The 26,344-nt window shown below is 46.7% G+C and overlaps 1 protein-coding gene across 1 annotated transcript in view; it reads right to left on the minus strand.

Moving 5' to 3' along the window:
- The window catches only part of SLC7A5 (solute carrier family 7 member 5), a 57,998-nt gene that overhangs the window by 25,823 nt on the left and 5,831 nt on the right, over nt 1–26,344 (minus strand). Inside the window, exon 2 of the mRNA XM_043986433.1 lies at nt 9,919–10,044. Within this exon, the coding sequence (XP_043842368.1) occupies nt 9,919–10,044 (126 nt within the window). The remainder of the gene's footprint in view (nt 1–9,918; nt 10,045–26,344) is intronic.

The raw sequence follows: 26,344 nt of genomic DNA on the forward strand, positions 1-26,344 counted from the left end.
GGACAGGAGGAAATGCATTCCAAGGCAGGGTGGCCAGTGCGGTGGGAGCGGGACAGGGGGAGGGCCATGAGGCTGGAGGGAAAGGTGGGGGCCGTGGTTGGGCCGAGCAACAGAGCTGGGGTCACTTCTGCAATAGTGTAGGCTCTCCCACCTCCTGTCACACTCTAGGGGTGCTCAGAGAGCTTTACAAATATCTCACTTTATCCTCAGAACAAGCCTGGGAGGTGGATGTTATTATCCTCATTCTACAGTTGAGGAAACTGAGGCAGACAGAGGTGAAGGAACTTGCCCAGGGTCATGAGGCTAGGAAGTACCCGAGGTCAGTCTGAACCACAAGCCCGGGGCTCTATCCACCAACCAAAAGCTTGGTTATCTTTTCTTTCTTCTGCTCAGCCTGTTTTCTCGTGGTACCTAGTACGGGGAGGGCATCCCCAGTTAGTAGCATTCCCCGAGCATCCACTATCTGTTTATAAGTATTTTGTCCACTATCTTCTTTAGAAAGAGTGGACATCTACCTGTCCTTAAGGCTAAGGGGGGAAGGGGGTGCACAGGGCCTGCAGCCACACCCCACCCTGCTGAGGTCAGCACCATCCTCCCCTGGGCCACAGCTGCCTTCACAGTCTGTGGCGGGCTCCCTCCAGACCAGTGGGCACCTGGGCTTCAAGTGGCAATAAGCAAGCTGGGCAGGTTCCCTAAAAGTAAACACATTAAGATAAAAGGAGGGGCAGCTAGATGGCACAGTGGATAGAGCACCGGCCCTGGAGTCAGGAGTACCTGAGTTCAAATCCAGCCTCAGACACTTAACACACTTACTAGCTGTGTGACCCTGGGCAAGTCATTTAACCCCAACTGCCTCCCTAAAAAAAAAAAAAGATAAAAGGAGGTCTACCTCTCCTAAGCAGCCAGAGTTCTCTTGACTTTCCCAATTAAAAACTCCTGACATGTGGGGGCAGCTAGGTGGCGCAGGGGATAGAGCACTGGCCCTGGATTCAGGAGGACCTGAGTTCAAATCCGGCTCAGACACTTGACACTTACTAGCTGTGTGACCCTGGGCAAGTCACTTAACCCCCATTGCCCCGCAAAAAAAACCAAAAAAACCCCAAAACCAACTCCTGACATGCATCTGTTTGCTGCTCAGCTCACACCTGCCTGAACAATGTGTGTTTTGGTCTTTTCTGAATGGGTCATTGGGACTAATGTTAAATGGGGCTCATCCCAAAGCAGCCCAATGCCCAGGCCACAAGGGCTGCTGGCTCCCTACAGCCCTGGGTTCTTCCTCTTGGCCCTTTAGGGCCCTTCTCAGCAGTGACCCAGGCCGGGGTCACCATTTTCCACATTTGTAGTCACTGTTCTCACGGTGAGTCTCTGAACAAAGAAATCTGACAGGAACCCAAAGAGCCGTCCCAGAAGCTACCCAGTCTACCTGGGCCACCCCGATACGAGATCCGGCAAAGAATCCTCCTCTTCTGATTCCCCTTGGAGCAGGCATGAGTCCCAAATGCTGCGGTTTCCAGGGATGGTTCTCAAGAATTCTCTTCCCTTCCTCCCTTTCAGGGGGTGGTGGGTGAGACAAACAAATGGAGGAAAGAAACGGATACAAAAGTTTCCTTCCTTCCCACAGGGCACTTGGAGCTCCTGGGAGCCCTTTCCTTTTACCTCTGAGGAAACGGGGCCACACTTCCTCACTGTGCTACAGCTGGGCTTCCCAAGAGCAATGGGAGCTCCTCATTTGGGTGCGTGCTCACAGAGGAGCTGGAGGGGGCTGTGAGCCCAGAGCCATCCAGGAGGGGAAGTGCAGAGATCCTTGAACAGGCCACTAGGGCCTGCAGAAATGGGGCTGGGAAGACAAAAGCCGATCTGTGGGATGCCGAGGGCTCTCGGGGGGAACAGACAATGACTACACTTGTTCCCCCTCTAAACTGTCTTTGGCTTTTTCTAACCTTCAGGGCAAACCCGAGACTACTCCAGCATCAGCCCCAAATTAGAGCAGTCTTGTTAACGTAATCCCGTACTTTGCCTGCTCTCCTGCTAGCAGCCCTGGGCCGCTCTGTCTCACCCCGCCTTTGCTCCTGACACTCTCTCAGTGCCTCTGACAGCCACAGGGCACCAGTGGGCCAGAGAACAGGGAGGCAACGGTCCAACTTTCCATTGCTTTGATCTAATCTGGGGGCTCCACACAAGTGAGGCATGTGATTGTCGAAAAAGTTCTTATTCCAGATGCTGTATTAACACAAAATATGGCAGATCAAAAAGCAGCCACTTAAATGTGTCCTGCCGCCATCCCTAAAGCTGAATCACAAGTCTTCCCACTGTCTGAAACAAGAGGCCCTGTGACCTTCCTGCCTGGGGTCAGATTCTCACTCTCCCGGGGTATTCAGGCTTCTTTCAAAGAAAGGGCAAGAAACAGTCAACGATACACTGCGAGGCCTGTCAGACCATCCTCCCGCCAGGGAATCTTTGAAAGAAGCGCAGCAGACAGCCTGGGCTTGTTTTCAGACCCTCCTTACAAAAGCTCCCTCGCTGCCACCCCGCCAAAAGGGATTATAGGGGGTGTATAATTCAATACAATAGCTCGCTTGACCCAGGGGGAGCAGATGCCTTGAACAGCTTGCCACTGGCCCGGCCTGACCCTGCTCTGAGCCACCTCCAAGATGGTCAGACAACACGAGCAGTCCCAGGGGAGGAGAGTCCGGGGCCTGGCAGCCTTAATTTCCAACTTTCTTTGGCAGCTGGAAGTCAGATTCACTCAAGCTTATTTTCCCCACCCCCATCCCAATTTCCACAAGTCCTTGGGTTCACAGCCAGTCAGTTGAGGGTTCAGTGCTTTCCCCACCCCCTCCTAAGCCCCTGCAGAGAATCCTTCAGCAGCCCTAACCCGGGGGTGGGGGGAACTGGCATGACCTACTTCTCTTGACAATGGAATCGTTCTTTAGGCTCAGATCCTATGCCCAAAGAGGCTTAATCTTTCAGTTTCTCACCCCCAGTGTGGCTTTGGAGTAACTCCTCTGGCCCCATATCCCACGGCTATGTGAGAGACCCCAGGACAAGCATCTACTGAATGTGGCCTCTCTCGTACTCTGTCCTCTCAGGACAGTCTTCCCTCCCCTCACATCGGATGCAGTTCCTCCAGGTTGGGGGCCTTATACAGGGATGTTCAATACAAGAGCACTCGCCAGTCAAGAGCAGGACAGAGGGAACAGAGCAGAGTATGGATCTACAGAAAGCCACGGGAACCCAGGCTAACCTGGGCTGGCTCCTCTCAGAGCAAGCTCTTGGCCTAAAGGATATAAAGGCCACTGTGATGAGAGGCCTTCATTTCAAAAGGCAACCGGCGACTTTGCTTTGAGGGCAAGACCTGCCCTCCTGCCTAGCCCAGAGCTGCGGCCACCTGTAGCTCAGTTATTTCTGTTCCACTGGAAATACTTGGGAAGAAGCGTCGGGTTTCTCCAAAGGTCAGGGAAGAAGGCCTCCAGCCTCGTGGAGAAATGCTGCTGTTTCTCTGACGTGGCTAAGTCACATGCCAGGTCACCTCGCCTCTGGCCTGCAGCCTGCTCCTCTGAGACTAAGAGATCTGCCAGCTCTGAGCCCCAGCATTGTCTAAGACTCAGTTATGGCACCATGACTCTCTGGAACTTGGGGCTCCCCTAGACATCTGCAAGGTCTTCTTCCTCCTTGAACATTCCAAGACTGTCTGTAGTCATTTGGGGATAGATATTCTAGATAGAGGCCTTCTTTTAGTGGAAAACTTCAAAGCTTTCCCTAAAAAAATAGCACAACTGAGAGGTAAGACCATGGGGTCACTGGTCTGTAGCTGGAAGGAGTCTTAGAGAGGAAATGAATCACAGCTCCATCTCTCCGTGATGGATGACCCCCGTTTGCCCAATTCTCACCAAACCCCTCTAGGGGTCGGGCTGTAGGGATGAGTCCAAAAATTCATTCTCAAAGGCGGAGAGAGCTGACACTGAGTCCCCTAATGGTGGGGGAAGGGGGTGGGACAAAGCAGTAGATTTGGTTAATTAATAACAATTTTCTGCTATGTCTGGATTTCAAAGAGAGCAGGCTTGAAAAGGAAGCCTTCCCATCTTCGAAGAGGAGTGACAATGTGGCCAGCGGAAACCTCTTGGTTCTGTTTAAGTTCCGTGGAAATACAAACTTCGGGGGTGGGGACACTAACCCAGAAAGAGAGGGCAGGAGCAAGAAATGAGAAGACCAATACCGAGAAAAGCCATTTCACTTCAGTCACCCACGAAACAAAATGTCATGGGAACTAAGCCCCCTTCACACCGCCCCCAGAACTCAAAGCTGGCCAAAGCATTGGGAAGCATTTCGACTTGGCACATGTTTTTGTACAACAATGGTTACCAGCCAATGGTCAGGCTCAGTGAGCCCAGGGGCCATGGCTGCTCCTGAGATAAGCTCCTTTGTCCTAAAATCAAACCAGGCCTGAACATACACACACACACACACACACACACACACACACACACACACACACACACACACACACACACACACACACATACACACACACACACACAATTCCTGGCTCCCCTGCATGGGAATAGAATTCCATGTAGTGCCCACCCTCGCCCACATGCTTAGAGGACAAAAGGCCTCCCTCCAAGCACCTCTTGTCCTCTAAGTCAGCAATCCTGGACATCAATTGCAGAAAGGTGGGCAGAAGGCCAGGCTGATACACTGCCGCAGGGCTGCAGAAGGGGCATTTCCAGGGGTAAGCTCCAGAAAAGATTAGCTAGGACCCACAGCCTTTGAACAGGTGCACAGAAAAGGTTCAAGAAGGACCATCCATCAATCATCCTCCACTAATTCAAGGTGGGGTGGAAAGGGCATCAGAACATTTGACATTCTTTTCTTCAGTCATTCATCACCAGGGAGTCAGAATGCCCAATGCTGAATTGGTAAGTATAGTGAGTCACGCCTTCACAGAACTGAGTGAGAAGAAACTTTAAGAAACCATTTCATTCTGAGGCTGAGGAAACTGGATCTTAAAGAATGACAGGCCCTGGCTGAGGGAATAGATCCTTCTGCTATCTACCCGTCAGGAAGACAGGCATGAAGATGGTCCCTTGGAAGCCAATCCAGCCAAAGGTCGTGGTTCTCCAGAATCTCCTCTCTCCCTAAACTTAACTCCCTGTTCTAGGCAATACAAGAGAAGAGTTCAACAAAATGAGGAAACAAAAGGCCTCTGGGGTGGGGAAGGGCAGAGCTGCTTGGGTGGGTGTTCTTTTTTGGTAACTATGCAATACCAAATTCCACAAACAGGTTAGTTTGTTCTAAAAGAACAAAAACAAACTCAGGCTGATCAGTCAGTCCATTTTTCCTCGGGCAGGACCTTGGTCCTGTCCCTAGGCCATGGTTCCTGACTATCTGGTGGTGCAATGGAACTTGGGCCCCCACAGGCACTGGGGGACCTGTTGTGCCTCCCACTACTCAACCACTAAGAGACAATTCAGAGACGCATCCAAATCATGCCATAAGGAAAAAGGGAACCTGAACCTTCAGCCTGGACTGAGGACTCCTGGCATTCACAGACCTGTGCATGGTGGAAGAGAGGTGAGCTCCCTGGAACCAAGGTGCAGGCAAAGGTTTGAAGGCTCTTTTCTGTTTGGACTTAAAAGAAGGAGGCCAAGGGAACAGGAAGGTTCAGGCCCACAGATGGGTAATACTGTGGGTCAAATTCTTCTAGATGCAAGATGCCCTTAACAAATCACATCTGATCAAAATAGACCAAACATATTTATTTCACTCTGCCTGGGGTAGATGTGGATTCTCTCATACACTTATCAACACAATGATCAAATTAGACTGCCACGGAAATTCAGCTTCTGAAGGGGGAGCAATGAGCAATGTGGGGGCTATACAAAATGCAAAAAGAATGGGGAACAGGGAGCAGGATTATTCAAAAATGGGGCAAAGAGAAGGTATTTCAGCAATCTTTGAAGGAGGAGGAATTCTACAGAAACAGCCATTTTTCTGAAAGGTCGGGCAAGAATTAAGACGGGGGAGGAGAAGAGCGTGGCAGTCTTTTCTATAAAAACATATTATGGACTCACACTGAATTCTTTTCCAAAGTTTTCACCTGCTATTTATCTGATCACAACAGATGACAAACATCACCGGACTCTCCAGAAGCACAGACAGTTGGGTTAGTGTACACAAGGACACTCCAAGAGGGATTTACAAGCAATGTCACCAAAGGCAGCAAGTGTGGTGCACATGGGGTGAGTTCACAAGGAGTCTGAATCTCAATTCAGAAACTTCCCAGATGCATGAGCCTGGGCTTAACCATCCTGGACCTCAGTTTCCTTCTCTATCAAAAGGAGAAGCCTAAACTTAGAGCTTTCTCCATCTATGGCCACTCCCTGATAGCATTTATTCTTCAAAGTCCAAGAGTCAGGAGGACAAATACCCACTGTCACTATCACTAGCTGTGACCACCCACAAATCTCTGGACTTCTCTAAATCTCATCTATAAAAGAAGAGGAGGCACTCAGATGGCCTGTATGGTCCCCTCTCTGAGAGGCAATCGGGGTTAAGTGATTCGCCCAGGGTCACACACAGTATCAGACTCAGTAAGTGTTTGAGGTCAGATTTGAACTCAGGTCCTCCTGACTTGGGGCTGATGTTCTTCTATCCACCGTACCACCTAACTGCCCCTATAGTCCCTTTCTTAGGATCCCATGTTATAAGGAAATACCCTACCTACCTCGCAGGGCATGTTGGGACAAAAGTGCTTTGTAAAACTCAAAGCGACACAAAGCTGGTTGATTGGCAAGTTGGTCTGGGGTCATCTAGGACCAGGAAACAGGCCAGGCGAGTGAAGAACCTGATTCTCCTTAAATCATACCACCTGGGACTTCTTAAGCTTGGGATACTACAGCCTGGAAACAGTGCCCCACTTTAAGAAGCTAAGTCTAGTAAAAGAAAGGCAAGATGAGCCAACAGAGAAAGGTGAGGACCACAGAAAGTTTCTTCAGTAACAAGGAAGACCATGGGGCACCCTCAGAGGAAGATGTCAACATCAGGGCCCCTATATCTAAAGCTTCCAAGAAAAATACGAATTGGTCTCAGGCCATAGAGGTGCTCAAAAAGGACTTTGAAGATAAAGTTAGAGAGGTAGAGGAAAAAATGGAAAGAGAAATGAGGATGATGCAGGAAAGACATGAGAAAAAAGTCAACAGCTTGAAAAGTCAAATGGAAAAGGAGGTACAAAAGCTCCTAAGAATTAGGATTGAACAAATGGAAGCCAGTAACTTTATGAGAAACACAAGACACAATAAAGCAAAATCCAAATGAATAAAAAAATAGAGGGCAATGTGAAATATCTTCTGGGGAAAACTGCCGACCTGGAAAATAGCTCCAGGAGAGATCATTTGAAAATTATTGGTCTACCTGAAAACCATGATCAAGGAAAGAGCTTAGACAATATCTTCCAAGATATTCTCAGGGAAAATCGCCCTGAAATTACAGAAGAAGAAGCTAAAATAGAAATTGAAAGAATCCACCAATCACCCCCAGAAACAAATCCCAAAAAGAAAATATTACAGCCAAATTCCAGAGCTCTCAGGTCAAGGAGAAAATATTGCAAGCTGCCAAAAAGAAAGAATTCAAATACTGTGGAGCCCCAGTCAGGATAGCACAAGATCTAGCAGCTTCTACATTAAAGGACTGGAGGGCATGGAATATGATATTCCAAAGGGCAAAGGAAATGGGATTACAACCAAGAATCACCTACCCAGCATTATCTTTCAGCGGAAAGAATGGGACTTTAATGAAAAAAATATTTGTGATGAGAACCATAAAAAAAAAAAAAATGGAGCTGGGGGACATACCTGGGGTCATACAGTGGGCGACTGTCTTGTGTCTGAGGCCAGGTTTTGGCTGGGATCCCCCTGGGTCCAGGGGTAATGATTTGTCCACTGTGTCACTTAGCTAGATGATAACATCTTTAGGGTTAAATGGAGGGGTGAAGGGAATTCATTGGGGGAGGGGGAAGGGCAGAAGCGAAATCCTACATGAAAGCAAGAGGAAAAGGCTTATGGAGTGGGGGAAGAGATGGGAGAGGAGCAGGGCAGTAAATGAATTTTACACTCATCAGAAAAGGCTCAAAATCTTAAACTCATCAGAGCTGCCTCAAGGAGGGACTAATAGACACACCCAACTGGGTGGAGTAATCTATTTAATCTAGGCAGTAAATGAGCCTAACACTCATCAAAATTGGCTCAAAGACCTCAATCTCATTAGAATTGGCTCAAGGAGGGAATAATGTACACACTCAATTGGGTGGAGTAATCTCTCTAACCCTGCAGGAAAATAGGAGGGGAAGGGGATAAAGAGAGAGGGACAAAAGAAGGAAGGGCAGAGTGGGGGAGGGGACAGACAGAAGCAAATCCCTTTTGAAGAGGGATAGGATGAAAGAAGATGGATAATAGAATAAATATCATGGGGAAGGGAATAGGATGGAAGGGAAACAGTTAACAATAGTAATCATGAAAAAGAGAAAAGGGGGAAAAATTGTACAAAAAATATTTATAGCAACTCTTGGTGGAGGCTAAGAATTGAGAATCAAGGGAATGTCCATCAATTGAGGAATGATGGGAAAAGCTGTGTTATATGATTGTAGTGGAATGGTCTTGTGCTACAGGAAATGACAAACAGGATGATCCCCCAAAAACCTTGAAAGACTAATGAACATCGATGAATAGTGAAGTGAGCAGAGCTGAGAGGACCTTGTGTGTAGTGACAGCAATATTGTTGAGTAATTGTGAATGACTTAACTACTCTCAGCAGTGCAATGATCCAAGACAATCCCAAGGAACTAATGAGGAAGCTTACTATGCACCCCCATAGAAAGAACTGATAAAAAGAACACTTGTGGATTGTAGGTATATAACCTGATTGCGATCTTGTGGAAGGGGGAGGAAAGGGAGGGAGGGAGAAAAACATAAATGGAAAATAAATGCTTGTTGAAAGAAATAAAAAACAAAAACAAATGCAAAGCGTAAGTAATTTAAAGTTTAAATTAAAGGACTCATCTATAAAATAAAAGGCTTAGCTGGGTCACAAGATCCTTTGCCAGTGTCCTCCCTTCTCTTCAATCCCCACTTGAATCGTACTCGTCCTGCAAGACTCAGCTCTTCCATGGAGGCCTCTGTAACCAGCCTCTAGGTGACCAGCAGGCTTCTTTACCCCTGCTGGGGCCACGCTCTTGGCACAGCTTGTGCTGCCAGTGTTGTAGGAAGCTCTACATATGTGACTGCCTGGCCTCTCCAACTGGGACTGCAATGTCCATCTTCAATTGATCCACCGACAACCACCATGCCAAGAGCCGTACTCAGCAGCCCGGCAGACCATGCCTTCTACTGGCGGCCTCCAGTCCAGGCTCCCCTTCTCATCTCCCATTGCTGGGTTCCTGCCTCCCCAAGGAAGCTCTCCTGCTCTGATGCTGGGAAGAAGGTGGGGGGTTTCACAGGGCACTCTCTGGCAGCCTGTCAGCACCACCAGTTTTTACCAGACTTCTCTGCGTGCTGCAGTTGGCTGTAGGAGTTGGCTCCTTGAGAGCACAAGCCATGTCATCTTTAGCCCCACCCCCCCAAACAAAACAAACCTCAGGATATGGCCCTACACAGTCAATTTTTAAAATGCTGATTTGCATTTGAATTCTGACCACATTCATGTCCCCATCTATACATTATTGCTGCTCCAGAAGAAACCAGAGGAAGGACAACAGTGTAGACATCTACTCATGAAAAGGAATCTTCACTGGTTAAAGAGGGGCTGCGAATGCTCTCTGTCCTATAGGACGGCTCTCAGAGAGGGTTGGGGTGGGGGACACATGATACTGTGGTGATGCAACAAACAGAAAAGATCAGTCAATAAAAGTGAGGCTGGACTTACCCTTCCCAATTTGAATGAAGCCAAGGAGAATGATCAAGGCCAAAGCCAGCAGCTTTGCTGCAGCAAACGCATCCTGGACCCGAGTAGCGGCCTTCACGCTGTAACAATTCACCGCTGTGAGTAACACTGGGGAGGGAGAAAAGACAAACAAGTTAGTTACTGATGCTGAGTGACATGAGCAGAACCAGGAAAACATCGTACACAGTGTCAAAGATATTGTGTGTTGCTCAACTGTGACAGACTTGATTCTTCTCAGCAACACAATGGTCCAAGATAGTTCCAAATGACTCATGAGGGAAAATGCTCTCCAAATCCAAAAAAAAGAACTGTAGAATCTAGATGCAGATTGAACCATATTATTTCTATTGTTTTTGTTGTTTCTTTTTTGAGGTTTTTCCTTTTTGCTCTGATTCTTCTTTCACAGCATGACTAATGCAGAAATATGTTTAATGTGATTGTACATATATAACCTATCTTGGGGAGGGGTCAGGGAAGAGAGGGAGGGAGAAAATTTTGAAACTAGAAATCATAAAAACGAATGTTGAATACATACTCAATTGGCTGGAGTAATCTCTCTAACCCTGTAGGAAAACAGGAGGGATAAAGAGAGAGGGGCAAAAGAAGGGAGGGCAGATTGGGGAAGGGGACAGACAGAAGCAAATTCCTTTTGAAGAGGGATAGGGTAAAAAATAGATAATAGAGTAAATATCATGGAGAAGGGAATAGGATGGAGAGAAATAGTTAACAATAGTAATCATGAAAAGAGAAAAGGGAAGAAAATTGTACAAAAAAATATTTATAGCAACTCTTTGTGGTGGCTAAGAAAGAGATCCCAAAAAGAAAACTCCTAGGAATATTATAGCCAAATTCCAGAGCTCTCTGGTCAAGGAGAAAATATTGCAAGCTGCCAAAAAGAAAGAATTCAAGTACTGTGGAGCCCCAGTCAGGATAATACAAGATCTAGCCGCTTCTACATTAAAGGACCGCAGGGTGGGGGCAGCTAGGTGGCGCAGTGGATAGAACACCGGCCCTGGAGTCAGGAGTACCTGAGTTCAAATCCGGCCTAAGACACTTAACACTTCCTAGCTGTGTGACCCTGGGCAAGTCACTTAACCCCAATTGCCTCACTAAAAAAAGGACCGCAGGGCATGGAATATGATATTCCAGAGGGCAAAGGAATTGGGATTACAACCAAGAATCACCTACCCAGCAAAACTCAGCATAATCTCTCAGAGGAAAAAATGGGACTTTAATGAAAAAGAGCACTTGTGGATTGTACGAATATAACCTATATCAGATTGGTTGATGTCTTGTGGAAGAGGGCAGAAAGGGAGGGAGAAAAATTTGGAATGTTGAAAACTACCCTTACATTGTACTAGAAAAAATAAAATAAATGTTTGTTGCAAAAAAATGTTGAAATCTCTACATATAACTGGAAAATAATAAATTACTTTTATGGAAAAAAATAGGTTAGTTTCCATTGTGGCAATAATGATAAACTCTTTGGTGTAAAGAAAACACATGGCAAAAATCAGCCTGCCCACCCCCAACTGTGGTGTTGGCATCCTGTCAGCACCTGGCACAACATACTTCAAAGTAACAGCACCCACAATCCTAGCCTCACAGCCCCTCCAGAATTACCAGGTGTTGTTCTGGCCTCACTTCCCCTGGTTCCATCCCTGCAACCACCAGCCTGATGTGGCTCTCCCACCTTCTCCTGGGGCTGTTGCAACTGCCCGCTCTAAGCCAGGCGCTGGGCCCTCCTGCCCAGGCCTGCACCTCTGCCCGGTGCATTGTTATCACAGGCCCAAAGCGTGGCCAAGTCCAGTAAGAATCAAGACTAGTGGGCTAAGTAAATGAAGCTCAGCCTAAGTATGGGGCTGGAGGGAAAAGTGGAAGGCTGAAGTGACTACGGCTGCTTGGCAAGGCTGGGCTCATGATGGGGGGGGGGGAGAGGGGAAGAAGACCAAGCTGCCGAATCTCCCAGATGAACCGTGTTTAGAGAGAAAAAGGTCACAACCCAAATGGCTACTCAGGAGCTGAAATCCAAGATAAATAGGGAGATAGTAAGAGAACACAGCATGCTGTCCAGGCCCTGGTGAACCCTAAAGGTACTAAAAGAACCATCCAGATGGGATTACTAAGGCACTGCCAGTGACGTCAGGAAAATCAGAGGACAGGCCCTACAGGACTGGGAAAGGGGAAGTGTTCCAAATATTAGAAAAGGGAAGAGAAAGGCACCTGCCAACTCCATCAGTCAGTGGTGGCCGAATTCTAGAACTGTTAAAAACAAGAGTCAGCCAACATCTAGTGAAGGAAGGAATGATCACAAAGAGCCAACACAGCTTTATCAAGAACCTGTTATGGCAAAGTAACCTCACTCTCCCTTTTTTGGTAGTTTTTCAGCTGCATACGACCATAGAGCAGATGCTAATTAAATCTGAAACTGGGGTGGGGGGGGATGGAGAAGGATGGGAGGGAGGGAAGGAGAGAGACAGACAGACACACATACACACACACATACTCACTCTAAGGATTATGGATAATAGAGCCTTACTTCAAAGAGACCATGTCCTATTATAACAAAAGGCCAAATTTAGTATGAAATTCAATAGAGATAAATACTTAAAAATCTGAATGTGGGTTCAAAAAGTTCAAGATAAAGGAGGCATGGGCAGAAAATTTAAGAAAATTTATAGTTTTAGTGGACTATAAACAATATAAGTCTAGGAGTATGATACAGCTGGCAAAAAAAGTTTTCTCCCTTTTTGTTCTTTAAAACCATCAAGCTGAGGGGACAGCTAAGTGGCACAGTGGATAGAGCACGGGCCCTGGAGTCAGGAGTACCTGAGTTCAAATTGAGCCTCAGACACTTAACACTTACTAGCTGTGTGACCCTGGGCAACTCACTTAACCCCAATTGCCTCACTAAAAAAAAAAAAAAATTTGGTAAGGGGTAGGAAAGAAAGACAGACACAGGTAGAGATTTACGTGACATAAAACAATTTTTAAAATGATTTTTAAATTGACTTGGCTCGGCCATCCCCTCAAGTCCTCATTTGGTGTCTCTCTTTTCTCTCACAGGTCATGCTTTTGTTCCTTAAAGGTAAAACCAGGTTTTGCTGTTCTCTCCAAAGCTGCTGTCTCTGAACAGCAGCATGTTCTCATTCCTCGTCCTTACTGGCCTCTCTGCATATTCCCCATGACAGCCCTCTCTTCTAGGACACTCTCTGCCTTGCAGTTCCATGGCATTTTTCTCTCCTGGTTCTCCTATCTATATGAAAAGTCTCCATTGCTGGATCACCAATCTAACCAGAATGATACTCATTTGACAGATGAGGAAACTGAGGCAAACAGAGTTAAATGACTTGCCCAGGGTCACACAGGTAGTAAGTGGTTGAGGCTGGATTTGAACCCAGGTCTTCCTGACTCCAGGCCCGGTACTCTATCCACCTAGCTGCCAGGGTCAATACACTAAACCCTCATCACCTTGCCCATGGACTATTATAAAACCCTCTAACTGGTCTTCCTGTTTCCATCCTGCCCCCTCTCCACTCTAGCCCTACCCATCTACAAATCTAAGCTTCCCAAGGCACAGATAGGTCTGATCATATGTCCCTATTCAAAGCCTCCAAATGTTTCCCTACTGCCTCTAAGATAAAATCCAAACTCTTCTGCCAGTGCCAACCTACACTTCCAGCTTCTATTTCATATCACTCTCCACCCACTCGACATTCCAGCCGAACTGGGCTCCTAGCTGTTGGAAAAAGCAAACATTCCATCTTCTGCCTCCAGGAGTCTACAGAGAACCCCCTCCAGTGGCCCCTTCCCACCTCCCCACAGGTCTAGAATGCACTGTTCCTCTCTGCCTCAGGTGCCCCCAGTTCTGGGATGGCTCCCTGCCATGCCCACCCCCAGCTGTGCTCAGAAGTAAGGGCCCTGTCCTTTCCATCAGTCTTTATGGATCCCCAGCAGAACAGAGCCTTCCTTGGCCAAAGATTATTCAGGGTGCTTCTCTGTATCCCCAGGACAGACAAAGATTCATGGTTCTTTTTGAATATAGCATTTGCTCATTAAAGGTTGCTTAAGGGCCTATCAGCACTAAGTATGGATGGGAGTCTTTGTTAGACAATTTGCTCCTTCCCTCCAAATGCTCCTTCGGGAAGGCAGGACCCAAGTCCAGTGCTCTTTCCCCCACCCCACAGGGATCCCCATCTCTCCCCACACATTCCCGGGCTCCCTCTGCTCATTCCCAGTGTCTGTCCTGCTGTGCCAAGCTCTCTGGACCTTCCAGCAAATGCAGCTTCCACAGTGGGGCAGGACAAGCTCAGGCTGATTTCTGCTCAGTCCTGCTATTAAGCAGCAAGAGAGGATAAAGGTGGGAGCGAAGGCGAAAGGCTGGAGGGGGTAAATTCTCCCACCCAAAACACCCTTTGAGGCTGCTTTAAAAAAAAAAAAAAGCTTTGCTGTGCTTCTCTGGATTCCCGGGCTTATGTAATTTCTTCTCATCAGGAAGGAAGATGAATACAACTTCAGGGATGTTTCCAGACACAAAGGTTCTGAGGAAATGAAGTGAGATGGTTTTTGTAGACGGGAGGGTGTGCGTTGGTGGGGGGGGGGGCCCTCCCCTAGGGACTGTCTCAAATTTCCATGACTGGCCGGCCATTCTGCTCAGGAAACGCATCGGGTGACTCACATGGCAAGACGGCGGGAATGTTGCATCATTCATTCATGCTGCCTCTCTAGGATGTCTGGACCCCCAGAAACTACAGGTCCCAGAATTCAATGCAACAGCCCGACAGTGGGGGCTGCTAAGGATTTCCTCCAAGCCCACACCTCTAGATAAAATGTTGCCAGAAATTCTGACAGCTGGGGCTTGAGATAAAAACCAGAGTGTCATCCTGGGCAGAAAGCCACCTTCCCCAGCGTTCTACGCAGATAACTGAACAAACCGGACCGGGCCACCCCCGCACACGCAGGCTTTTAACCTTTTTTCATGAAAAACTCCCTGTCCACACCCTGTTTCATGAAGATAGAAAGTGCCCAAAGCAGAAGATTATCCGACCGGAGCGGAGCAGGAGCGGAGGCCATGAGTGCATTTTGCTCAGTCATCCTTAAAGCAAACAATCAGACATCACAACTAGGGTCTGTCTGCCTGATTTCTGGGAGTCATCCTGGGAAGGCCCCTATGGGGTAGACATTCAACCTCCTCCTCATCAAAACAAAACAAGATGGGGGCAGCTAGGTGGCGCAGTGGATAAAGCACCAGCCCTGGATTCAGGAGGACCTGAGTTCAAATCCGGCCTCAGACACTTGACACTTACTAGCTGTGTGACCCTGGGCAAGTCACTTAACCCCCATTGCCCCGAAAAAAAAAAAACAAAAAAACAAGTGCAAAACAAAACAAGATGACCCCTAGTTCTGTCATCCAAGGAAGAGGCTGCCCTGACCTCAAGGTAACTGGCAATCCTGATGACCTGGAACAGTGGGAGGGGGTGGCCATGTTGCCCCCACTCTCAGACCTCCACTTCATTCTCCCTTCTCCACGTCTCAGTCTTTCCCTCCCCATGGCCAGTCCAATGATAAGTCTACTGAAGAGGACTTCTTTCCAAACAGTTGTGACTCTGACTCCCCTAAGTGCTCCTATAGTTTCATTAGATGGAAAAGTACAACAGAAGCAAGGGCTTCTCTGTGCCAGATTATCCAAAATACCAACTGCCAAAAAACTCAGGCTTTTCTGAGGGTCCAGCAACGTCTACCTGACACACTGGTCCTGGGGCCTCCTTGGACCAATGCTTTCTTGTCTCTGCCCCATAGGATCCAAACATCTCTGATGGAACCACTTCCTTTTCACTACATGTATGTGCTTATTTTTTAATTTCACTTGGGATCCCTGGTAAAAATCGCTTCTCATTGTTCTATGCTGGTGTTTGTTTTCCAACTAATGCGATATTGTCTTGTTAGAATGAATGAAAAAATTATGAAAACTGTTTAAGTGCTGCCCCTGTGCTAAGCTCTATGTAAAAATAAAACCTGGACAGCCCCTGCCCTCAAGAAACTTACTTCTAGTAGGGGGAAACAACACATAAGGGAGCAGTGTCCAGAGAGGGGGAGGTTTTAGTCTGAAAAGTCACAGTGGAGTCACTGAGATGCCCAAGGGGTAGAAATAAGGGGGGGGGGGGGGAGAAACACACATATTTTTGCAAGCAGATGAGATGACAAAATGGCTAGGATGAATCAAGAAGCAGAGCTGGGGTCAGCCATGAGTTTATGCTAGCTCACCAATGAGGCCTGGTTTGAAATTGGTGAGAAACTTGTACTATGAGTCTGAGACAATCAGGCAAGAGACAAGCTACCATGAGCACAAGTACCACGTTACTTGAAGGGGGGGGGGGGCAGGCAGCACCAGGGGTTCACACTAAGAACCCTAAGTTCAGTGGTTTGCCCAAGGCCAAGTCATTAGTAAAGGCAAGTAAAGGACTGGCTATCCTCAGGCACCCTGGGCTTTCTACTGTTCCAATGCCTCGATCACTTCCTTGAAAAATAGAGGAATACTGAGCATAGCCAACTTAAAGCTAAAGGTTACTGTTTTAAGAAGGGAGGACTCTCTTGAAAGGAAGGGTGTCCCTATGACTGCAGCCATGGTGGTCACACAACACAGTGATCTCATGGTGCTTAGTCAAATCACTTCCTCTATGCTGTCACCTCACTTACCCAGATCCCCCACCTGGTGGGCACCACCCTATGCTTTTAGAAGTCTTCACTAGCACAAATGTAAATCAGTGGATGTGGCAGAAGGGGAGGAAAGGGAAGGGGGTGTCAACTATTTTTCAATCTGTAAGAAGCCCCATTGAGAATCAAGTCAAGGGCCTTCAGTGTCCTCTCCCCTTACAGTTCATGAAAATAACAAAAACTAATGGATAAAATTCAGTCGCTTGCTTTGTTTCTCAAGCCGGACATGGCCAAAGAGAACCAGGTACCTGTAACGCTGCTCCAGCCTGACCCCAGCCAGCCCCGCTCTGCCAATCACCCCACAACAGAGAGGCCGGAGCCATCTGACTTTCACATTTCCAATCCCCAAGAGCCACAGCTAGCTCTGAATGAGCAGGAACAGCCAAAGGATTTGAGGAGGCTGGTGCCATACAAATATCCCTCGTGGACTGTGATTCACTATGAAATTCCAGAATGTTAAGTGGGGTGGGACCTTGGAGAATCTCTGGTCTGGCCTCTCCATTTTGCAGATGGAGAGAGAGATGCTGTGTAGCCTGTATTCTGCAAGTCAGCATCCCCTCTGCAGGGTGTCCCAAAACACCATGCATATGCATCTTTGAATGTATCAAATTCCTCCAGACTTGGAGAGCCGACCTGACAAGCAGTTGGGCAGCTGTTATTAAGAGCTTCAAAAGGGGCAGTTTTAAAAATCAGACATTCCTCTGCATTATCTTGAGTTATCTCTTCAGTGAAACCTGACATTAAGCAGTACCAAGGTTTAGCAGTCCTGCCCAGTGGTCAGCGTACGAAGAAGTACATCCAAAGTCCTGGGTCTAGGCCTAGAAGGCTGATTTCCTGTTCTCGGAAACCAAGTTTGCTCAGCCTGAGAGAGCGATTAGATTTCAAACCAGATAATAAAAGGAGAGTCCACTGACCACCCCAAGCTGACCATAACACAGCAGAGAAAACCCAACTGACTAAGGAGTATGGGATGAGCTCTAATGACTGGAGGAAGGATCATCAAAGGTTCATTCATATAGATAAACAAAAGATAGTCTGGTCTGGGGTAATCCAAATTTAAGAGAGAGGGGAACTATGAGGCAGGAATTTGTTCTATGAACAGGGAGAATGAAATCCAAGCTCTGGGCCTGACTTTGCTGATAAGCAGCTGTGTGACCCTGATGAAGTCACTTCCCCTCCATGGGCCTCAGTTTCCTTATTTGTAAAGGGAGAGGTTGGCCTAGATGATTTTTTTTAAAAGATGCATTCTAGGGGCAGCTAGGTGGCGCAATGGATAGAGCACTGGCCCTGGAGTCAGGAGGACCTGAGTTCAAATTCAGCCTCAGACACTTGACACTTACTAGCTGTGTGACCCTGGGCAAGTCACTTAACCCGAACTGCCTCACCAAAATAAATAAATTAATTAAAAAAAAAAAAGATGCATTCTAGCTCTAAATCTTATGACCCTCCTGTTATCAACATCCTCAATACCACATCTGTCCAAGGGAGGCCCAAACCAGGATGATTTCCTCCTGTTCCACTGCAGTTCTCAGGGTCTCTCTGGCCAACCCCTGTGCCCTGTTGTGTGACCCCTCTCTTCTACAGCAAGCCTCAGAACCCGAAATGGTGTGGGGGGGAACCACACCCAATTTTAGAGGTGGAGATAATTAGAGACCAGGACTCCTGCCCACAAGGGTCAGCAGTCAGTCTAGGGAATAATAAGGCAGTTGTTTCACTACCCTGATCTAAACTCCGTACCACACCAAAGCAAGAGGCAAAAAAAAAAAATAATAAATCCCATCAACTGGCTCACCAGCAGAAGCCCTGGAGTGCTCTTGGCGGGCAGGAGACAATGAAAAAGGCCCCCACGAGACTCTTTGAAGGGTGGCCCTTTTATTCCTCCCATGATGGGGAATCATTAAAGGTGTGTGTGTGTGTGTAGTTAAAAAACAACACAAACAACAACATTCCAAAGCTGAAGTTGGCTGGGGAAGAAGGGATAGAGGAAGGTTGTTCCTCAATGGTGCAAGTCATCAGCAGAGCCTCCGTGGAGCCTACCTGGATATTTTTAGGGTACGCCAAACCCAGACTGGCCATCTGCAGGACTCTAATTCCTTAAGTACAGGGCACCTTTTTCACAGCAGGAAAGTGTGCGGAGACTATCAGGAGGCCAGACTTGGTCAAACGGCCATCAACAGGCTCTCTGTCTCAGGATGCTGTGTCTTTTCCCGTTTGGTCTCTGGTGGGGCAGGCTGCAAATCCATGACTCTTCAGAATGAGCCTAGGCAGGGCATTCAGCATCGGCTTCATTCCCTACCATTTCTGTAGCCAGTCACTTCCCTTCAGCTTCCAGCCCTGGGCTGGGTCTGGTGTCTTAGAAAGTCTGTGTGGAGCAAGAGAAGGTGAAATGCTCCCCAACTCTGAGAGGTTTTGTTATCCCCATTTTACAGGGCCCTTCCATTTGGTCTTTTTTGCTTGCTGGGTTGCCAGTCAAACCAGATAATAAAAGGAGAGTCCGCAGACCATGCCAGTTCAGTTCCTCTGAACACGTCATTGGCAGACTTGTTGGTGATTTAGATTCAGAGTGTCCCGAGGGTCTTAGTACGGCCTCTGTGTGACTGGCTCATCGGCCTCTAAGCTGTGTAAGTGGGAGAGTGCACTAAGAGTTCTGGGACACCCCGTACTTTGTGAATCCCTGGGCATCATTATTTAACTTCAGTCCTAAAGTAATACGCATACCCTTTTGAACCCAGAAGGAAGGTGAATGCTGGAATAGGGTTGAGACATCTTCCAATTCAAAACAGTTTATTGGAAACATAGCACTTTGGACTGCATTAGAACACCCCCAAAGGTGGCACCTACATGTACCTCCCACGTTTCCCTTTTATCAGGGAGGCTCAGCAAACGGTGAACTCTTTACAGGAATCTGTTGGCACATCTGCTATTTCAAAACAATTTAGGGTATTCAGGCTACCTGAGAAGTGAGATAGAATCCTGCCTGTCCAAATCCCTCATCTGCAGATAAGATAAATGAGGCTGAGCAAGGGGAAATGGTTTGTCCAATGTCAACAGTGAGAGAAGAGACAGGCAGAGCGAACAACTGTGGCAGTCTAAACCATTCAAAATCCAGACTCTATCAACCCTGGTGGGAACTGGGGAGAAAGCGCACCTTGCGTGTACACACATACACACACACACACACACACACACACACACACACACACACACGCACGCACGATGTCAAAGTCTGTCCAGACTCTCAAGGATTGCCAGTCCCTGGCTCCATCTGCCAGCCGCATGCTCCCAACTTACATCAAGGCTACAAGTACAGGCAAGCTATGCTTAGGGATGGGATCCTGCGCTAGATCTAGAAAAAGGTCAGCAAAGCCCAGGGCCGGGCCCAGCCAGACTTCTTGCCTCACTCAGCACCTGCAATCCTACAGGGCAATTCCTTTCTGTGCTCCTAATCCCTGCTGCTCAGACTTTTTCTCCCAAATATTTTTTGGAGGGGTTGAGGAAGGCAGTTTTGCTCAAGCTTGGAATGTCTTTTCCTTCACTTAATTTAAGGTCTGATTCAAACGTTACCTCTCCAAAAAGGAGACAATCCCCTCAGTCACCTCCCCCACCTTTATCAGTATTTGTGTTTTATCCCCTTATAAGTCTAGACTAGAAGCTACTGACGGTCTGGACCACCTCTTATCCTTCCTGACACCATGACTCTCTGTCTTCCTTCCTTCTAGCAGAGCCTGGCAGAGATCTGCACAGGGTGGGCACTTAATAAGAAGACAGAGCCAATTTCTGAACTTGCTCTCTACGTGGCCTTTCCTCACCTTTCTTAGATGTTTATGGCCCAACTACCTTGACTCTGAACAACGACTTGCTTAACAAGAGCTGACTAATGTCATGATTTCAACCTGGTTGTACAAAAAATATTGATAGCAACTCTTGGTGGAGGCTAAGAATTGAGAATCAAGGGAATGTCCATCAATTGAGGAATGATAGAAAAGGCTGTGTTATATGATTGTAGTGGAATGGTTTTGTGCTACAGGAAATGACAAACAGGATGATCCCAGAAAAACCTTGAAAGACTAATGAACATCGATGAGTAGTGAAGTGAGCAGAGCTGAGAGGACATTGTGTGTAGTGACAGCAGTATTGTTCAATGAGTAATTGTGAATGACTTAACTACTCTCAGCAGTGCAATGATCCAAGACAATTCCAAGGAACTAATGAGGAAGCTTACTATGCACCCCTATAGAAAGAACTGATAAAAAGAACACTTGTGGATTGTACATATATAACCTGATTGCGATCTTGTGGAGGGGGGAGGAAAGGGAGGGAGGGAGAAAAATGTGGAACTCTAAATCTTGTGAAAATGAATGTTGAAAACTACCCTTACATGTAAATGGAAAATAAAAAATAAATAAATGGGCTCAGCAGTGGTCTGGGGCAAGATAGACTCCCGTGTGGATGCAGGGACCACAGATGATCACATCCCAATAACTTGGCTGCCCCCCTCTCTCTTCAGATATGCTGACTGACCATGTAGGCTGCAACCCACTGCCTCCCCCTCCGCCATGGTGGTGATGCTGACCACTAGGCAAGATACAAGGAAAGGGGCTCGCTCAGATCCTGGCTCACAACTTTTGCAGACAGTCTGTCTAGGCATTTGCATCCGTGCTCCTGCCATGTGATGAAGACCGGCCCTTCCACCTACTCCAGAAGGGCAAGTCCCTCAAACTTCCTATTCTGTAAAAATGATGGGGTTACTCCACATGACCTCTAAGGTCCCTTCCCATTCAATCTATGATGCCAGGATCTATAAAATTTCTGAGGAATTGGATTAGGAGATACCTGGATTAGGATCCAGGAGAAATGGGTTCTCAACTTTATCTCTATAAAATGGGAAAAATCTACCCACCTCCCTTGGTGATATAAGGTCTAAGGCCTTAGACATTTTAAATGACAGTATTTTTTTCATTATAATATTGGTATCTGAAAGAAATAAATGCTCCACATAGGACCACATTTTAAAAAGCATCTTGGCCACAGGGGTTAAGTGGAAAAGGCTGATGTCAAAGAATAGTTCTATTCCTGAAGTAAAATGTTCCCTTTCCCAGTTGTGTTCTTCCTAACAGGAAGCCGAGCTGTCCCTCTCCAGGAACATGGTGTTGTGGGTAGAGCATTAGACTTGGAAATCAAAGACTCAGAACTGGATTTGAGACCCAGGGCTTTCTTCTCCTTGGGCCTCAGTTTCCTTATCACATAGTACTAAGAAATGACCATTCTAACACATGAACTAAATGATAGGTTTTCAAAAACGTTTTTCAAGAGTGCCATTTGCTAACTACATAAACTCAAATCCTACCTTCTAAAGGAAGCTTTTCCTACCCATTTCCCTCCCTCCATCCCCGATAGAGCTGTCTCTGAAAAAACTAAAAAGACAGCTCCTGATCTCAAAGAACTTCCTTCTCCAGAAGGATCTTGGCACTTATGATAAAAAATGCTCGGGCAGCTTTTTTTTAAAAGAATTGTTAAAAATAAAAAATTTTATTAAAAAATGAAAGGAGAAAAATACATTGTTGTTAGCAAAAAAACCAAACAAACAAGAAACAGAAGGAAGCTGGTGAGCCAAATAAAACCAAACATAATATTACTTATTACTAAGTCTACTTTGGGTTTGCCTATCAATGACAAGATATAATAGAGGAGATAGGTCTAGACAATAGTTCCTGTGTAAGTAATCTAAAGCACTCAAACTCAGTGAAGTCCATAAATGGCAAAGAAGGCCTTGTGCCCAAAATGGGAAGTACTGGTGCCACTGGCCTACGCCCTGAACAGACTAGTCTGGAGTATTGAGGTCCATTCTGGGCACCACATTTCAGAGGAACACTGAAACTCTAGAGTGTCCAAGATGGAGAAGAGGCCACGACCATGCTCAAAGGACTCTGTAGAACCTGAGGCCTCAAGAAGATATGACTTCATGCCTTGATGTTTGGGAAGGTCCATCATGTGTCTGATATGCTCTGCTTGGCCCTAAGAGGTAGAACTAGAAGGAAGGAGGTTGAAACTGCCAGAGAGTAAAAATGTCCCCAAAGAGCATACGCTGCTTTGGGAGGTGGCAGTTACCTAGGAACAAATGGGGCCACATTCTACCCATGTCTTGATGAGAACAGGTAGAATGTCGCCAGCTGTGTCTCAATGGCACCACAACGTTACACTCTGGAGAGCTGTCATGTTAAGGCTACGGCATGTACCTATGCATAGTCCTTGGCATCTGGTAGGACTCAGAGGCACTCAGAGAAAAAAGCTAGAGGACAACAGTACAGATCACAGAGGCCCAAGTGGAAGCCCAAAGACATCCAAACATGAAGCCAGACAAGTGGCTTCCTTATGCATGCACTAGGTGTTCAGCTGAGCATAAATCAAACTGTGGTCAAGGAAGTCTATGAGGAACTCTATTAAAGAAGACCATGAAGGTTTACATGTACTTAATAGGCTGTAGGGATGACCCTACATTCAAAGGTAAATCTCTTCCCTCCCTGGTGGCTAAGAGGGTCAGTTTTAAATACCACTGAGAGACCCTTGTAGGCAGTTTCCTTACAACTGCAACCAACAAGATTCCCAATATGGTGGTGACAGATGCCATACATGGAATATTAACAACATGCTGCTGAACCAGGGCTGGATTTCTTACACTAACACCTTGGCTCATTACCCACCTTGGGTCATGTGCTTATGTGAAATGTTCCCAATAAATTTGGACTTAAATCCTGTTACTTTTGCTTGACTTATCTGGAATCAGGGAATGATGTTCACGTGCTGACCTGATGGAGGCCGATTTCAGTTCTAATTATTCCCACTCTACCACACTCACACCCTATTCATACCCCACCACAGGGTTCTCATAATGCCCCAAACCACCAGAGGCAAAAACCTGTAAATCCATGCCTCAGAGTGACTAGGTCCAACTGTATTTCCTTCACTAATCCCTGGGTTGGAATGTTTCCATGGGATTTTTTAAATTGCAAAGGACCTTAGGGATTATCTCTTATACCAACCACCTTGTTACAGAGAATCTCCCTGGACTTCAGCTACCCTTAGTAGTTATGAAAGTCTTTGGTCATCAACATCAGTCACCACAAAAGACTCCATCAAGTGCCCACCCCCCCAGTTGCCTGCTGTGTGCTAGGAATTTAAGAATATAGAATTCACTCTCTCTACCTTAAACACAATGCAATCGAGATGAGGATTATGTGAACACTACCCCCAGTGTTTGCTTTTAAAAACAAAGAGCATTTTAAGAAATACCAGAACTCTGTAAATATTAAAGCTAAAACCATATATTCTCTTTGGCAAAAAACTCTTCTCTACTTAGAGTGATCAGGGTAGACACCTCCAAATCTCTCAGGCAACAAATATTCCTTCCTGCTATGCCTTCCCTTCAAACCAACCTTCAAAGACCAAAGCAGAAACCCTAACTTTAAACTCTGTATCCTCATAACCCTACAGATTTACTATCCTATTGTGCCATGGATAACATGTGGGATAATTAATCAAGAATCAGAATGGTTTTCAAAGGGTGAGACACTAGGCACTGAAAACTACAAAATTTACTGAGAACTGATTCCCCACCCAGTCCCCTCTTTCCCAGGCAGGTGAATTGCCTGGGGCTGAATCATTCTAAGAAGGAAGAGCCACCTCCAAGGCTGGTCCCCTGTGAAGCAGATGGCTCTGGCACAGACCTCTCTCTCCTTCTGGTGACCCCCACTTTAGAGGGGATGTGAACCCCTGAGAATTAGTTTAGTCCTCTCCACCCCAAACATAATGGCAAGAAGGAAGGGGCTATGTTAGCACAGGTGGTGACAAATTTTAAATAAAACCTTTAAATACTAAACCTGGCCAAAAATCACTCAGTATCAAAACCTGGGAAGCCTTGGGATCTCTTTGCTTCAGAGCCAAGCTCTGGTCAGGTGGGCCCAGGAGCAACCCTAGGGCTACAATCACCCTGATATGAGACCCCCAACAGGACAGGCTGCCTCTTAGGCCACTGGCAGTCTGCTTTACCCCTATAGATAAGCTAATTACAATGGGATTGAATCAGCTTCATCACTTGACCTCATTTAGTCACAGCTTTTCCCTCCAATGGGCAGACCTTTCCCATTGCAATGCCAAGAGGTACCTCTTCAGAGGATAGAAAGGGAACTCTGGACTGTTGTCTCCAATCAAACTCAGAGAGCGTTTGGTGTCCAGTGATATTCCCAAAAGCATGCCTCCCAGGGAATACCCCCCTTCCAAGTTAAATTCCATGCTTTTAGCAAATTGAGCCCTAGGTAAAAGTGCCACAATATGGTCAGCCCATGGGAAAACAAATAGTTGTGGATAACATGTGAAGTCTACAGTGGCCCTGTCTGGTGTGCTGGCCACAGGGCTAGCCTTGAAAGGCCTGCTTGGGACACATCCTAACTGTGAGAGCCTGGGCAAAGGCTCTTGCTCTTTTTACCAGTAAAAGGGTGGAGCTGGACAGGATGAGCAACTAAATGCCTGCTGATGCATAGAATGGTTTGTGCTGTACTCTGAAGCATTACTGAATTTGAGATCATGGGGAAATGAGACAAAGAAGATGGGAAAGGAAGGGATTGAGGAGACACTCCCTCTGCTTCACCAGACATCATCTACAGGAAAGTTAACCTTGGTGTCTCAGCCCCCTAATCTAAAGTTTCCTTTTCTGCCAGTTATTTTTTGGGTCCACATTCTGGTTCCTGACAAGAAGCCTGCTTTTTTTTTTTTTTTTGCAGAATTCAAGTCACCTGGACAGAGGCATTCGTTAAACTGTGGTTAGCCTACACATTGGCCTTGTGAGGAAAAGAATTGTAGGCATCCTCTCACCAATGTCCACACAATACCCCCCAGCCCACAGAACAATTCTCCTGACATTCTGATCGCTAATTGGCACTGCCAGGCCTGTGGGAAAAAAAGGGTGTTTAATTAATAGAAGAGGAGACAATGGGGGAGTTAGAGTTAACAGGACGGATGGTCTGAAGCCCCGAAAAGGGTCCTTTATCTAGGCCTCCCTATAAGGTTTTCAAAGTGCTTTAGAAGCATTATTTTATCTGATCCACACAAAGCCAAGCCGATGTAATTTTTCAAGAGAGCAGTAAAAGAAAGCTGTCCTTGGTGGGACATGCCCAGAATGCCAGAAGGGGGTGCAAAAATCCAACAGAAACAAGCCTGTTAAGGCCATAAAATAGCTTTCAAAGAGATGCCAATCTGGCACATGAAACAGAAGGCAGAGGCTCTGGGAGTTGGGAATGCAGGGCATTTGTGAAAGCATCAAATGGCATGGCAAGCTTTGGGTTAGGATTAGGCTCAGGAATGGCAGGGATCCGTTTGTCTTTCTCCAATTTAATTCATGTGGAGATCCTAGGTTCTTTCAGGCCTCACTGAGAATGTGAAGTGAATCAGTAATGCCCCCAGGGCTTCATCTTAACTGTAAATTGCAACAATTTAAAAAGAAAATAAGGGAGGGAGGAAAGAAGGAAGGAAGGATGAGGCTGACAAAGAGAAAGAAAAGAAAGTAATAGGAGGATGATGCAAGATCCAGAGCCGGCAAGTCTAATGGTTTTGAAGTCTGCAAAGTGCTTTCCAGACGTCACTTCATTTGATCCCAACGGCCCCATCAGGGAAATGCCATCATCAGTCCCAATTTGAAAAA

The sequence above is a fragment of the Dromiciops gliroides genome, chromosome 2 (genome assembly GCF_019393635.1).
Source record: "Dromiciops gliroides isolate mDroGli1 chromosome 2, mDroGli1.pri, whole genome shotgun sequence".
Taxonomy (NCBI): Eukaryota; Metazoa; Chordata; class Mammalia; order Microbiotheria; family Microbiotheriidae; genus Dromiciops; species Dromiciops gliroides.